Source organism: Mesoplodon bidens, assembly GCF_964165515.1.
Source record: "Mesoplodon bidens genome assembly, chromosome: 3".
Taxonomy (NCBI): Eukaryota; Metazoa; Chordata; class Mammalia; order Artiodactyla; family Ziphiidae; genus Mesoplodon; species Mesoplodon bidens.
In genome coordinates, this window is record NC_138178.1 from 130,613,414 (window position 1) to 130,630,586 (window position 17,173).

The window sequence follows — 17,173 nt, forward strand, 5'->3', positions numbered from 1 at the left end:
GTGACTGAAGGAAAGGGTAAGGCCATCCATAGAACAGCTTCCAGCTCATTAAAAAATACTTTTTGCTTTTAGTTTTCCCTTTGTTAGCCTACCTACATAATATTCTTCATTAAATCTAAGACATCATCATTAGCATCACTACACCATCTTTTTGATCCTACTAAAAGGCAAAAAATATTGCTGAATAAACTAAGACAAGCCACTGATCATAAAATGCATCCAGATTTCCAAATGTTACATGTAAAAAAGAAAAAAAAGTGCTTGAGAGTCAGTGAAATACAAATATATAAAATACATGGAGCAAAATAAAAATCACAATTGCCACTTCGTTATACCTTTTCAAAAGTAAACAATGCTCAGGGGCTTCCCTGGTGGCGCACTGGTTGACAGTCCGCCTGCCGTTGCAGGGGACACGGGTTCGTGCCCCGGTCCGGGAAGATCCCACGTGCCGCGGAGCGGCTGGGCCCGTGAGCCATGGCCGCTGGGCCTGCGCGCCCGGAGCCTGTGCTCCGCAACGGGAGAGGCCACAGCAGTGAGAGGCCCGCGTACCGCAAAAAAAAAAAAAAAAAAAAAGTAAACAATGCTCAAAAATGTATATATTGAAATGTTCTATGCAGTTTTTTTCATACTCAATTTTACCCACAAAATGGCTTAGAAAAATCGTTATTTCTCTGGTTAACTAAAGCTAAATACAGATCATCAGTTTCCTCAATGGCACAATTTTTATGTATTTCACCTTACCTACAACTCTATTTCCTGTAGGGGGGGATTTAAGATAAGACCTTAAGAACACTATTTAGGGGCTTCCCTGGTGGCGCAGTGGTTGAGAGTCCGCTTGCCGGTGCAGGGGATACGGGTTCGTGCCCCGGTCCGGGAAGATCCCACATGCCGCAGAGCGGCTAGGACCGTGAGCTATGGCTGCTGAGCCTGCGCGTCTGGAGCCTGTGCTCCGCAACGGGAGAGGCCACAACAGTGAGAGGCCTGCGTACCGCAAAATAAAAAAAGAACACTATTTAAAGGGATTTATTGAAATAGCCACCTTATAGTTTTACTTCAAATTGTTCAGTAAAGCATTTAATTTTACCTTTTATTAGGGGTTTTTTTGGTGGTGTTTTTTTCCTGGCCATGCAGCACAGCATGCGGGATCTTAGTTCCCCAACCAGGGATCGAACCCATGCCCCCTGCAGTGGGAGCGCAGAGTCTTAACCACTGGACCACCAGGGAAATCCCTATTAGGTTTATTTGTTAACAGAGGTTTTAAATTACCAGACTGTACCTAGTAAAGCTGCTGTTACCAAGGTTATAGGACTCCTAAAAAAGCAAAACTTAGCTTTGTTGCTTTCACTAGGGACAGATCAATTCATCTGCCTATGTCATCAGCAGGTGAGTAGTACACCCTCTGTTGGTGAAGAATTTCTGTTGTTTTAGAAAGCCAACTTTAGCTTTACTGCAAGGAGGGAAATCTGAAATCTAGTTGAGGTAGGTGTGGATCAAAGGGATGAGAAACAGGTGGTCTTTACTTTCTAAGCTCCTTTTACAAAGGGTACACAAAACTAAGATTTTATGAACCATGACTTGACCTAATAATTCAATAGACAACTCAAGAAAAGCACAGAAAACATTTGGATTCTAACAAAAGACTATTCATATGAACAGGTTTAATGTAACATGAAACGTAAAAGATTCGAACCAGTAGTGAAGTATCTAATTCTTATTTCAACTTAAAAAAATAATTAAAATAAAATCAAAATAGGATAGTGACCAGAATAATAGTACCATTATAATCATATTAAATAGAAAAACTTCCATCAACATTTTAAGAATGTAATAAATGCAGTATGATACATTTTAAAATACTCCACTCAATTTTGTAATCCATTTTCATAAAAATGTTACTCAGAAGAGAGGCTCGGACACCCCTGGAAAAATGAGAAATCAGAAATACATAATATGCCAGGATTTACTAATTCACTGTTAAAAAGTACCTTATATTTCTCTTAGATATTTTAAACAAATGAATAATTATTATATTTCACATATAAGACAGATGGTACTTCAGCTACATTAGAATTATATCAACTTTTAGATGTACATTTAAATTGTCACATTTTATAAGAAGTTAATTTTCATTTCTCCTTATTTTAAAGGCTCACCAGGTTTGCCAGTATAGTATTAGGATCAGCAAATGTTGGACTGAACTACATTTAGTTATAATATGTCTAACATCCAATTTCACGTAATATATGTGAAATGATACACCCCTAAGTGGTATTTAGATATATTTCTTTGAAAAAAATATTAATTTTATGAACGTGATAAGAAACAGCCTTATTCACTGTATGCTTTTTTTTTTTAATGAGCAGTACAGATAGCAGACATATAACTTCTTACTACCTATACTGACTACTATGAAATAAAGCCAAACTTTAGAAAAATACAATGCAAGAAAAGATTCAAGTTAAAAATATAATCCTTTGGTTAAAAATCATCCCCTTAATAATTTCATCTGTAATCTAAATTCAGCATGTCTCACCAGCCCAAAGCAATCTTCTAAATATCATTATACTTGTATTACAGTGTTTTCTTCAATCCAGTATTTATGGAGGTCACTGGGTTGCAGCAACAAAATATTTTAACTCTAGGAAGAGAGTGTAGCCTTGTTGCATCAGCTCCTTTGACAGATGTCTTTCTTAAAAGGTTTTACTTTAGAAACCTCTGACACATGTAGTTTTCTTCAGATACTGTATATCCAAACTTTTTATAGAAACCAGCGTTTTGTGGTAGACATTCAAGGGTAATCTTATAACAGTTCAGTTTCTTGCTTAGCAAAGTAAGGGTTGATAATAACCTGAAATTAAAGGAAAAAAAAGGTAGGCAAGGCATAGAGCATTTGTTAATAAAAATGGATTTTAGTAACAATGTGAGTGAATATCACATAAAACTTCAAGTTTGTATTACAAACAGGTTTATTAGATCATGGCCTTTCCCACTATATTCATTTAAATATTCAGATTGTAAGTGGTTAAACATTTAAATCACCCAAAGCATTTGATTTTGTTTCAAATATACTTTAGTAATCTCCAGCCTATTAATAAATAGAACAAATATTACCCTAAACCCTCTTTAAAAATAGGTTTTAATATTAACACCAAAGACTAGAAACCTTTTAAAAAATATGGCCAAAATTAATCTTTTTCTCTAGATCTATTCAAACTATTTAGGAATAGCCAACATAAAATGGGTAAATAATTGCTTTGTTCTTTATCATTTTTAAAGTTACTTAAATATTTGTGAAAGAATGTATTAGGTTAACTCTGGATTGGTCTAACTAATATGAAGTGTAAACAAAGCAAAAATGTATACATCTTTATAAAAACTAGGAAAGATCTACAAAAATACCTGAAGGGTTTTCTCATGTTGTATAGATTGAAAAATCTTATTCTGAAGACAGAACCTCTTGATTGAAGTTACACAATTATAAAAGTCATGACTAAGTTACATGGACTAGAAATACTAGAAATTGGTCTCTTTCGTTCACTGATGTATACCAAATACATTGAATAGTATCTGGCATATAGCAGGTGCTTAATATTTACTGAGTGAATTCCTTAAAACTCAGAAGGGATAATATTAAAAAGCAAGTTCTATTTTATAAATAAGCAATAAACCTATGAAACTTACTTTAAAAGATATAGATAAATGTATAGAGGATTACATTGTGAAGGCTGTTTCAGTACATGGTTCTAAAACTTCCGTAACTGAAACATTTCCTTTGTTTTTAAATATGACAGAGAAACGGACAAATTACTTGGCTCACCAAAAGTTTCTGTTTCCTACTACTATAAGAGTACTACTGGGGCTTCCCTGGTGGCGCAGTGGTTGAGAGTCCGCCTGCCGATGCAGGGGACGTGGGTTTGTGCCCCCATCTGGGAAGATCCCACATGCCGCGGAGCGGCTGGGCCCGTGAGCCATGGCCAATGAGCCTGTGCATTCGGAGCCTGTGCTCCGCAACGGGAGAGGCCACAACAGTGAGAGGCCCGCGTACTGCAAAAAAAAAAAAAAAAAAAGTACTACTATTAAAAGTTAATAGCTAAGGTGTTGCTGTTTTAACAGTACACTTCCAATTTCCAAACTTTATGGTAAAAATTATATAAAAATACCTTATTTCTTCATTAAATTCAGTCTAAGCTATGGAGTGAGAATGAGTTCATAATTAATGATGCTTAAAAAACTTCAAACAGGAAAACATTTTTTAAAAAGTATCTTGCAAGGCACTGTAAACTGAAACACAAAGAGTATCTAATTTATCCAGGGTTACCTTGTTTCTGCCTACTTACAATTTGCCAAGCTGCTTTCCTCTGCATTCATCACTAACAACAACATCTTCTACTCTTCCTCTCTGAAAATATTTACAATGTTTAAAGGACTAAGCATGTAGTTTTGTTTTAGTTAAATCAACAAGTGACGGTAAGAATTAATTGATAAATGTTTTGTAAACCTGAACTTTGCAAAATGCAAAAATTTTTAACTTACTATTATAGAGGAGATAATACAATCAATTTGTGGCCTAATTTTGCTCTGTCTGTATCTTAAACCCTCCCACCCATTTTAAAGCAAGTCTCAGAATCCACATCACCAAAATGTAATCTTGTCATGAATGTACTACATCCATCATCCTACTCCTTGCATAACTGCAATTTATTTCAGACATCCAAATACAGTTTATTAATTTCTAGTACAGAAACCACACCAAAATTCATACTTCACAGAATAATTCCAAGTGTTTTCTATCATATTCCCATTGGATTACCTAGGTTTTGTTTTCTTTACTATTTCATGTGAGTCATGAGGAGTGAAGGAAATCTACAGGCATTAGAAGTGTCACAATTAGAACAGAATAGATTATTCTGAACCCTTTACCACTGGGAAACGGATGGGAATTTGTGTTAATGTAGTGTATTCAAAGTATTGTTTTTGAATAAAAATTAGCATTAGAGATTCCAAACATTACTGCCAAATTCCACGATGCTGACTTGATTTCTCTATGTCTATACCAATTCTAACACCTTACAGAACAATTTTTAGCAGAGAATTCATATTATTAACACATTTTCTTCCTCATAACTCTTAGAAGACAATGGGAAATTGACTGTTACTAAGTGATTTCTAAGAAGCAAAAATTTTATTCTAGCCAATATTTAGCTCTCTCATTTTACAATAAAAAGCAGTGGGAAAACAGACTTGTCTAATGGTAACTCAGTCGATTTTGCTAGAAAACACATATCCATTTTACTCATAAGCATTAATGAACACATACCTTAGCACAGGAATGGATGAATTTATGTTCTATTATCAGAGTTGCTGTAGCAACTATCTGTCCTAAAGTTACATCTTCCACAACTGTAACATAATAATCCCCAGATTTCTTCATGTGCTCAAAAGATTCTGTGGAAATTGGAAAATAGTGTTATGTGGTAGACATTAAACTTTATTAGGTGCCAGAAAAATACTAGAATTAGCTTACTTCAATAAATATTATTGAATATTTGTAGCTATTTTACCACAGTAATTTTAAAGAAAATATCAATTATTAAAAATGACCATGTAGTTGAAATATCAGCAATCAATATCAACTGGAAAATAGTCCATACATTTAAAAAATCTTCTAGCAAAATAAAGTAAGACTAATATAGCTATTTTAGATGAACAGCATTTAAAATACAAATAAATTGTACATGTTGCCATTTCTGTGACTAGTGAATGAAAACTTTCATATCTTCATTACTAGTTAACTTTAAATTGATTCCTTTAACCTTTTCACTTAACAGATATTCACACAGAACTCTTTGCAAATTTTAATAAGAGAATGTTTATGTGTCTCCATTTAATTTTTAGTCTTTTGATTTTAAAATAACTTGACAAAGTAGTTTTCAATTTTCCCTTTGTGCTCTCAAGTGTTCCATGATTACATGACCTGTTTTAGAAATAGAATCATTTTTGTTTGCTTTGAAAGCACCTTGTGAAGTAGATAAAAAAAAATAAGCCTTGGGGCTTCCCTGGTGGCGCAGTGGTTGAGAGTCTACCTGCCGATGCAGGGGACGCGGGTTCGTGCCCCGGTCCTGGAGGATCCCACATGCTGCGGAGCGGCTGGGCCCGTGAGCCATGGCCGCTGAGCCTGCGTGTCCGGAGCCTGTGCTCCGCAATGGGAGAGGCCACAACAGTGAGAGGCCCGCGTACCGCAAAAAAAAAAAAAATAAGTCTTCATTTCCCAGATTTTTCCAAAGCCACATAGCAAACAGGAGCAAAAGTGGAATAAATATCTTCCCCTCAAATTGACTTTTAGTACTTATATTGATGAAATAACATGATTTCTCATCTAATCTGATATGCCTGCAAAGAAGAATTCAGGAATAAAAACTGAGCCTAACAGTCTCAACATACTGTTTATTTCCACAGTCTTGTTCTAGTAATGGGTCTGGAGTGGGAAGAAATAAATTCAATGAAGGAAAAGAAACAATGAGAATCAGGAAATAATAATCTTCACCTCAGGAAGGTCATATAGAGTACAAAATAAAATTACCTACTGAAGGAAATGAAGAAAATAGGAAGACACTGTTAACAGCATTGGATGGAGTCAGGAAGGTTGTAGTTCTTTTCTTACCAATAACTACCTGTGATCTTGGGTAAGTCATTTGACCTCTCTTTTAATTTCCATCCTCTCATATGTATTAAAAAGGGGGAGGGATGAACTAAAAGATACCAGCCAACCTTAAAATTCAATATAAATGAACCAAAAAATAAATTTAGAACGTATTTTCTTACATTTTTGATTGGGTGATGAAATTTCCGTGAAATGACCTAACCACATGAAAGGTAAACACTACAATAAAACACAGTCTCTAAGGCTGCCACACAGGCTCTGTGCTACAGTAATTATCTAAAAGTAGCCAGGTATTTTGTAAAACATGGTAGTTGCTACATTTGGATTCTAAAACAGTTAGCCACATTAAACATTTAAATAAGAAAATAGCTAATTTGTTATTTGAATAATTTCGAGCTATTTGAACAAAACCACAAGTAGACACTGAACAGAGCTCTAAACAAAAATAAAATCTTGTTTCCCTTTATTTCTTTTCCTTCAGGAAAAAGAGACTGTAGGACTTACTCATAAATTGTTCCGGGCTGACAACTCCAGTCTCTGTCAGCTGACCTAGTACCTTAAAAAAACCTAGTTTTGAAAAACAGATTTCAAGTCATGAGAACAGCAAATGAAATATATATCAAAAGAAGTAATGTGTCAAGCTGGTGGGCAATTATTTTTTCAAAACTTTATGTAATGAACTATTTGAAAAGATTAAACTGAAACCCATTATTCTTTCTATTATCACTACGTAAAACAAATAGTAATAGGTTTTACCAATGTTTTTGCCTGCATAACATTTTTGGAATAGTGCTGACCTTAATACTCAATATTTACAGAACCAGCATGTACAGTTTTCAATGTAATTTGCGTTACATTCAATGCAAGGGATGCCGAATTTTCCCAAATATGTGCTTTGGTTTTACTTAAAAATGCAAGATTCTCATTATGACCAAATATACTATTTGTAAAATAAAATTAAATAACATTGTTGAGACTACAGTTTTTAAAGATTCCTGATTAATTTCATTAATGTCACGTTAAATTAATGTGAATAGCATAGAATGTTGAGAATCTTAACTTCTATACACCCAATAATTAATTTGACCAAAATATAATAGTTTCTTAAGATTTCCTACCAAGAAGAAAACTGTAAAAAGTTGATTTTTGATTACTGAAATTTAAGGAAATCATTTTGGAGAATTTAGATGTTAAAAAAAGGAATACACGTAGACAAAACTTTTTGCAACTTATCCAAGGCAAATTATCTTTATCCTCATTCCCCATCCAGCTTCTTAGAGAAGATTCTTCCTATGTGTCATTATACAAGATAATTTCCCCTTTTTGGCTGCTTAATTAGGAAGGAACACTGTTGTACTTAAGTCATTTGAAATACTGTAATACAGTACTGTAATACAGTAACATCTGGTCTGTACACATTGGAATTGAGTTCTCAGTCACTTTAAAATTTAAGCACAAAAAATAATATAAAAGTCCTATAGTATTTTTAAAAATTATAGGCATCATCATGTTTGTGGAGAACACATAATGCTAACTATAAGTCTAACCAGATTTTGTAAACTGAATCCATACCTCTATTTAAATCAGCAGTACAAAGAGGCCTCAAAACCAAACCTTCTCCAGGATGTGTTGGGGAAATGGCTGGAGAAAATGTAGCCGTATTCTGACTCCAATCCACTTCTTTGAGTAGACTTGGGTCAAACATAGGCGTTTCATCAGGTTTCATCTTTGCAGTAAGGTCTAAAATAAAATTTTAAATGTTAAGGCATTTTGTTTAATAGAAAATTGTTGATTGTCAAGAATGTCAATTTCTTTATAAAAATTAATGCAATTAGAAAAATTCTTTAACAGGTATGCAAGATATTTTATTTTAGCCTATCCTGACTCTAACATCAAATGCCACAGCTAGAGCTCTATAGAAAACTCACAGATTCTATCAGACAGTAAACAAGTGACTAAATTTAGAAGTTTTACACTTGAAAACTCCATTTTCTAGTAGGACTTTTAAAGCATTTTTTCCTCTGGGTCAGTGCTACTAGTGTAGCACTGTGAATAGCTGACTTTTCAGGAGCTCGCTCTTTTTTTTTTTTTTTTTTTTTACATTATTTGAATTTTATTATTGGGCTAAGGAGTAACTCATCAGTTTTACCTGACACTAAAGAAGACTTACTGGGCGTGTAACTTTTTTAAAAATTATGAACCATGAACAGAAAATTCTCTGCATTCACTGGAATATTTGGTCTCAGCTATGATAGATTCACAACAAGACTACTGGATTTTGTTTTCACAGCAGTCTTTCTAAAAATCTGTAAGTTTCTCAGCTGCATCTAAGCAGCTTAAGAATAGCCAGTGTGGGCTTCCCTGGTGGCGCAGTGGTTGAGAGTCCGCCTGCCGATGCAGGGGATGCGGGTTCGTGCCCCGGTCTGGGAAGATCCCACATGCCGCGGAGCGGCTGGGCCCGTGAGCCATGGCTGCTGAGCCTGCACGTCCGGAGCCTGTGCTCCGCAACGGGAGAAGCCACAACAGTGAGAGGCCCGCGTACCGCAAAAAAAAAAAAAAAAAAAAAAAAAAGAATAGCCAGTGTCACAAAAACAGAAATATAGATCAATGGAACAGGATAGAAAGCCCAGAGATAAACCCATGCACATATGGTCACCTTATCTTTGATAAAGGAGGCAAGAATATACAATGGAGAAAAGACAGCCTCTTCAATAAGTGGTGCTGGGAAAACTGGACAGCTACATGTAAAAGAAAGAAATTAGAACACTCCCTGACACCACACACAAAAATAAGCTCAAAATGGATTAAAGACCTAAATGTAAGGCCAGATGCTATCAAACTCTTAGAGGAAAACACAGGCAGAACACTCTATGACATAAATCCCAGCAAGATCCTTTTTGACCCACCTCCTAGAGAAATGGAAATAAAAACAAAAATAAACAAATGGGACCTAATTAAACTTAAAACCTTTTGCACAGCAAAGGAAACCAGAAACAAGACGAAAAGACAACCCTCAGAATGGGAGAAAATATTTGCAAATGAAGCAACTGACAAAGGATTAATCTCCAAATTTTACAAGCAGCTCATGCAGCTCAATAGCAAAAAAACAACCCAATCCAAAAATGGGCAGAAGACATAACAGATGTTTCTCCAAAGAAGATAAACAGATTGCCAACAAACACAAGAAAGAATGCTCAACATCATTAATCATTAGAGAAATGCAAATCAAAACTACAATGAGATATCTCACACAGGTCAGAATGGCCATCATCAAAAAATCTAGAAACAATAAATGCTGGAGAGGGTGTGGAGAAAAGGGAACACTCTTGCAGTGTTGGTGGGAACGTAAATTGATACAGCCACTATGGAGAACAGTATGGAGGTTCCTTAAAAAACTAAAAATAGAACACCATATGACCCAGCAATCCCACTACCAGGCATGTACCCTGAGAAAACCATAATTCAGAAAGAGTCATGTACCACAATGTTCACTGCAGCTCTATTTACAATAGTCAGGACATGGAAGCAACGTAAGTGTCCATCACTGGATGAATGGATAAAGAAGATGTGGCACATGTATACAATGGAATATTACTCAGCCATATAAAGAAACGAAATTGAGTTATTTGTAGTGAGGTGGATGGACCTAGAGTCTGTCATACAGAGTGAAGTAAGTCAGAAAGAGAAAAACAAATACTGTATGCTAACACATATATGGAATCTAAAAAACAAAAAAAAAGGTCATGAAGAACCTAGGGGCAAGATGGGAATAAAGATGCAGACCTACTAGAGAATGGATTTGAGGACATGGGGAGGGGGAAGGGTAAGCTGAGACAAAGAGAGTGGCATGGACATATATACACTACCAAATGTAAAATAGATAGCTAGTAGGAAGCAGGTGCATAGCACAGGGAGATAAGCTCGGTGTTTTGTGACCACCTAGAGGGGTGGGATAGGGAGAGTGGGAGGGAGGGAGATGCAAGAGGGAAGAGATATGGGGATATATGTATATGTATAACTGATTCACTCTGTTATAAAGCAGAAACTAATACACCATTGTAAAGCAATTATACTCCAATAAAGATGTTAAAAAAAATAGCCAGTGATTTTCATGCTATTGAAAAACGATCAATTACGGTATTTTCCTCTCTTCTGAACATTCAGAAATGGTCAGGTTCTTATTAGGTGTGGTCTAATAAAAGTGAGACTTAAATAAGATATAATGATAGAAAGAATGAAAAACATATGAAGCATAAAAATGGCTGGTGTGGGGGGGGTGCTTCCCTGGTGGCGCAGTGGTTAAGAATCTGCCTGCCAATGCAGGGGACACAGGTTTAAGCCCTGGTCCGGGAAGATTCCACATGCCACGAAGCAACTAAGCCCATATGCCACAACTACTGAGCCTGCGCTCTAGAGCACGCGAGCCACACCTACTGAAGCCCGTGCGCCTAGAGCCCGTGCTCCACAACAAGAGAAGCCACTGCAATGAGAAGCCTGCACACCACAACGAAGAGTAGCCCCCGCTCGCCGCAACAAGAGAAAGACCGCGTGCAGCAACGAAGACCCAACGCAGACAAAAAAAAAATAGTCTGGTGGGGCACACTTCTGTGGAACAGAGCTGCTGGAGGAAAGTCTTCCTAACAATTATTAGGAGATTGTAAGGCAACACTGAACTTTGATTTGTAAGCCCATGCCCAGCTACAAAAACCACAGTTGACCCTTGAACAACATGGGTTTAGGGTGCCAGTCCTCCACACAGTCAAAAATGCGCAGTTGAAAAACCATGTATAACTTATAGTCGGCCCTCTGTATCTGCAGTTCCATATCCGTGGATTTAACCAACCTTGGAATGTGTAGTACTGTAATATTTACTGTTGAAAAAAATCCGTATATAAGTGGATCCTTGCAGTTCAAACCTGTGTTGTTCAGGATCAGCTGTATTCTATTTGATACCTGCCTGTACTTCTTTGAAACAAAGAATTTAAAGATATATATCCATAACATACTACCATAAAACAAGAAAGCAATGCCAGAAAAATTAAAGCCCACTTAATAACAGAACAATTTCCCCAATAACCCAACTCCCAGATGTTCCCTATTTCATAAGTCACAATATGCTTAAGGGCAACTATTCTTAAGTTTTCCGTAAAGGTCGACTGAACTGTATAACCCTATGTAACTATTATATATAGGTAATATATATATAATATATATATATACTCTGCTGCAGTATAGCAGAGGCTTTGGGAAGGTACTGTGATGTAATAATAGAAGTTAACATTTGTTTGGCACTTATGTGCCAGCATTGTTCAAAGAACTTTACACATTACTAATTCACTTACTATAACAATCCTACAGGGTAGGGATGATTATTATCTCCATTTCAACAGATGAGGAAATGCAGGTATAGACAAGTAACTTGCCCAAGGTCACAGGATTAGCAAAGCTGAAATTGAAACCTAGACATGGAAAGAGCATGAGCTCTGGAGTCAGACCTGGTGTTCAAACCTCAACTGTGTGATGATGGCTAAGGAAGTTAAACTGAGAATGTTGCCTCATTTGTAAAATGGAGATGAAATTGTTGGAAGAAATGAATTACTGTATACAAGTACCTAACAGTGCCTGGCACAGGGCAAGTTTTCAACAAGATACATTGATACTTAAGTTAGCAACTAATTTAAAATTTATTTTTATACATTCTTGTTAACTTTGTTCACCTTTAAATTAATTCGTGAGTTAGGCACTGTGCTGGGTACAGGACCTACAGAAAGATTATCTATTATGTTTATGTTAAACAAAGCATTCTTGGAAAGGAAAGAAAGAACTTTAAAAATAATAGTTACTATGTAGAATACTGAGAGGTTTGTTTTCTTTCCTTCAAAAAGGACTCAGATCATGTTATGCTGTAAAAACTATGCCTGGATCTAAGAATAGTAAGGAAAGGAAACTGTGATGATTAAAACAATCATTCATAAAATTTAACAAGCTTATGGTCCACTTGAAACAGATTTTTTTTGTAGATTAATTTTAGTGCATGCGCTTTAGTATTTGTCCCTGATAATTGGACCCCTGAGGCTTTTGAGAGTACTCTAATCTGAAAGATGGATAACAAAATTGTTTTTCAGGTATACAGATAAACAGGCTAAATATCAATAAAGTAAAATGTGTACATTAAGTGCAGAAGTCAGAAAGTATTACAAATTTAAGTTCTTCAAGACAACATACCATTTAAACATTTTGATGTTCATGCTATTTAACATATAGTTGTAAGCATGAAGTTTAAAGAAAGCTCAAAATGAAATGTGGATGGACATTAACATAATTTAAAGTTAACTAGATTTCTTCTTCCTATAAAGTTGCCTGAGTTTACAATGAAATGTGCCTAGAAAACTCGCAAAATAGGGTTAATAATTTCTGAGAGAGAGGGGAGAAGTACACAGAAGAATTAGGATTTGAAGGCTTTAAAGAATTTTAAACACTAGTATTAGTAAATACTAATATTTTCCTGTGCTTTTCTTTAATCGATGGTCTTATTCCATGAATGATTAAAAATAAATGATACTGGCTAATATTTATTGAGTACTTTATATACAAATGAAAATACAATGAAAGATGTATCAGACCAGAAAGCAGGCACAGTAACTAGTTCAAGATAACAGAGCAAATAAGGAACAGTGAGGATTCACAACCAGGTAGCAGGGCCAGCTTCAAGGACACAGGGCCCCGCACTTAGTTCTCTGCTGCCACTGTCGAAATTGTTAATAATTTTTAAACAAAGAGCCCTGCATTTTCATTTTTCACGAGTTGCCACAAATTATGCAACCATTTCTGCATGACTCCAGACTCTATACTCTGTAGTATTGAAGAGGCACTAGTGAAGGTGAATTCTCTACTTTATTGTGCAAGAGTTTAAAATTTAGTCAAAGCAGCACTTATATTTGGAAAGTAAGAATTTCAGGCTAGTTAAAGTACTTAATGCGTTCTGGATAGAAATAAGAATCCATATTCTTATGGCAATAAAAAATTAATATCAAGGGACTTCCCTGGCAGTCCAGCGGTTAAGACTTAGCCTCCCATCGCAGGGGGTGCAGGTTTGATCCCTGGTCGGGGAGCTAAGATCCCACATGCCTCGTGGCCAAAAAGCCAGAACATAGAACAGAAGCAATACTGTAACAAATTCAATAAAGACTTTAAAAATGGTCCACATCAAAAAAATCTTTAAAAAAATTAATATCAAAATGTTTATATGAGCTATTTTACAAAACAGAGCCATACTTAAGGTTACCTTCTTTTATCTTATTCTGTCCCCATACAGTAAATTCTGCTGGTGCCCAATTAATATGCTGGGCAAGTTAAAGTAAGATGTGATTTGATACTAAATTTCAAAAGCATTTATAAAAGAGCAAAACAGGTAAATTTATTTGGTTTACAAAAGAAATAATTTTCAGCATCTTAAAGTGCCCCCAGGTACCACAATATAGGAAATTTCAGTAAACAGAACCGCACAGTTGTTTGAAGCTGAATTTCACCATTATCATTGAGGTCTTATTTTGTTCTGTTTCTTTTGGTTTTGGTTTTTTTTGGGTTTTTTGGCCACGCTGCTTGTGAGATCTTAGTTCCCCAATGAGGGATCTAACCTGGGCCTACAGCAGTGAAAGTGCCGAGTCTTAACCACTGGACCGCCAGGGAATTCCCTCATTGGGGTCTTATTTTGAAGATTTTAGATTAATTTAAAAAAGTAAACCCTAACCCTTCTTAAGTATTTCTCAAGTACCTTTTCTGTTTAACTACTAAGTTAACAAGCATTTAAAGGCCCATATATGCCTAACCTTAGCCCAATAAATGCCTAGTGAATGAATAACGAATGGTATAAGACTTATCTGGAGATCACATTTCAGAAAATCTAGAAGAAAAAAAAGATTACTAAACTGCTACAAGTGATATCACAAAAACCATACACCAAATTCATTTTTACTAAGACCACATCAGGTTTTCAGTCGGTTGACCATTCTTTGGACACAGTTTCAACAGGTTTCTCAGCATCTATAGTGCACTAGAATACACATGGGGAGGAGCTGCTGCTAGAATCAAGCAACTGAGAGCAACAAGTAATAAGACACTGGGAATGAAGATTTCAAAAGTTGATATAAAAATTAAACAATCTAAGGTCAAATCTAAATGGGCTTTATATACCTCAAGAGCTTTCGGGGCATTACTGTATGACTTCAGTACATGGTTAAAGCAGGAAGGGGGCCCGTGTGCTGTTTGAGACTTTGGGGTTCGTCTACATACATTTTATAACTATTTCAATAGTAATTTGACAGAAGTGTGAATCTAAAGAACACTTCATTCGGTGATGATTTTAATAGGCCTAGCTATATTTATTAAATTATGCAGTTACACTTCAGTTGAGAATTTTAAAATTTCCTGATAGTTTATTTGATCCCTGTGATTTAGGCATTATTCTCAGTCTACCCATGAGCAAGCTGGAGCACGTGGAGCTTTCAGTACTTGACCCCAAGGTAACACAGCCAATGAGTGAATTGGGACTAAATCCTCCGATGTTGTTCCCCCGTCTTGAGCTCTACAGTACCATACTCAATAGAAGCCAATATTATACATCATCATGCCAGACAGGGAGGTGTCTCCCCTATTCTAAAAAATGTCAGTGAATCCTGCCTAATGAAGCTGACCTAAATGATTTCTTGAGGTCCCTTCTAGGATTTATTCACGAGTGTATATCCTAACAAAACTATAGTCGCCCTTCTATTTTTTAGGAAATTTTAAGAGTTCCATTTACATAAGCAGCTCCTATAAGAGAAATCACAGTACTCAGTGTTTCTAGGGGTAGAAGCCCCCGGAAGACACAAAGGATGTCCGTCTTTCCTGCGGTGAAAACCCCGATTTAGTCAGTGCAGGTGATCTTCGGAGCAGAATCATGTCCTCAAGTGGCTCCTGACCGCCGTGGGGTGCTACTCGGAAAGGAACGGTGGAAAACAGGGCCAGAGGCGTTCGTGCCCATTTCAAACCCGATGGCGGCAGAGACTGTGAACAACTGTCTCAATACCCCACGCTAAAGCCTGACGAACGAAGAATTAGTTTCGACCCCAGTCTCTGTTCCTGCCTGCTAGGGCCACCTCCTGCACGGCTGGACCACTGGCCATCATCCCTAACCTCTGCTCCACGCGTGTGTCCGCTCAACTTGCTCCAAACTGCCCTCTACGCCCTCATACGCACCCAGCTGGCGAAGATAAATGCCCGGCTCCCCGAACGGAACCTCCCCCCGCCCCGGACCGGGCCTAGCTCGCCTCGCCCGGGGGTAGCAGTCACACCTGTTTGGTAAACCTGAAGGGCAGGCCCAAGCCAGAACCCAGGGCATCCGGCCGGGCCCCGCTCTCTCCCCACGACCCCCGGTCCCCCTCACCCGTAGAGACCTGCAGTCGGCGCTCCTCTCCAGGCCCGCTGGATTCTAACCCACCCGGGTACACAGCACTAGATCCACATCCGGCTTCAGCGGCAGCCCCACCTCCTCCACCTCCGGGTCTACAGTCTCCCGCAAGGCCGCCGCTCCGCGAGCCGCCGCCAGGACGTGGCAGCACCGACACCTCCAGCCCGCCCCTGCCCGCTTACGCAGGGCCGCTCGCAGGCGGAGGAGGCAACGGCGGGCGGAGGCGGGGTCGAGAGCCTGGGGGCCGGGCGGGGGCGGGGCCTGCTGCTGGCGTCAGCACAAGAGGCGGTGGCGAAGACGTCGCGGGGACTTCACCAGGCAGGCGTGCCGGCAACGAATCCCGGCCCCGCGCGGCACCCGCTCCTCGCTCCCTAAGGCTTCCCCCACGGCCTCAGCGTCTCGGTTTAACTGGACATAATTCTGCCTCGGAGTCATCTAAGCACTGTAAGTCGTGTCTAGTTTGTGCATCTTTGGTTCCCAGAGACCAGAGTCTCGACCTCTGCCCTCTTCGTTTGCCCCTCGTTGCACCTTTCCTTCGTAGTCAGTTCATTCATTGATTAGGACTTCGGCTACTCGCTGGAGGCTCGAATCTCCTCATCCCCAGTTTTCTGAGTCACACATCCTGCCTCTGTGAGGTGGGACCCCTGCATTCTACTTCGAGACTATTTTATTTCTCGCTCAGATCCTTTTTGGATGAACACGGGGGTTAGGACAATGATTCTCAGCTGCGGCGATTTTGCCTCCCAGGAGGCAGTTGGCAATGTGTGGTCATTTTCAACCTCAAGTCTGGGAGAGAGGTGTTACTGGCATCTCTCCAGATGATAGAGGGTAGATATGGGTAGAGATCAGGCACGCCGCGACATGTTTTACAATACAAAGAACAGCTCCCCACAATAAAGAATTACCTGGGCTGAAATGTCAGTATTGCTGAAGTTGAGAAAACCTGGGTTAGGAGAAGAAAACTGACTTTTCTCTGAACTCCCACTTACAAAGCGTCTTACCTAACTAGCAGGTGCCCTCAATTTACAGATTGGGAAAGAGTTTCAGAGATGTTAAGTAATTTG

General features: G+C 38.1%; 1 protein-coding gene across 2 annotated transcripts; it reads right to left on the reverse strand.

Annotated features, from left to right (window-relative positions):
• Window positions 1–1,627: 1,627 nt before the first annotated feature.
• On the reverse strand, window positions 1,628–16,275 carry GNPNAT1 (glucosamine-phosphate N-acetyltransferase 1). 2 transcript variants are annotated; one of them, XM_081229730.1, is made up of 6 exons: window positions 16,086–16,275; window positions 8,234–8,401; window positions 7,166–7,228; window positions 5,318–5,445; window positions 4,338–4,399; window positions 1,628–2,848 (listed from the first exon to the last, which is right to left on the reverse strand). In XM_081229730.1, the coding sequence occupies exons 2-6, from the start codon at window positions 8,385–8,387 to the stop codon at window positions 2,701–2,703; spliced, it is 555 nt and encodes a 184-aa protein (XP_081085856.1). In that variant the 5' UTR covers window positions 8,388–8,401; window positions 16,086–16,275; the 3' UTR covers window positions 1,628–2,700. The 2 variants fall into 2 exon arrangements, with proteins under 2 accessions (XP_081085856.1, XP_081085855.1); XM_081229729.1 differs by having other exon boundaries at window positions 16,096–16,186.
• Between the last annotated feature and the right edge of the window lie 898 nt (window positions 16,276–17,173).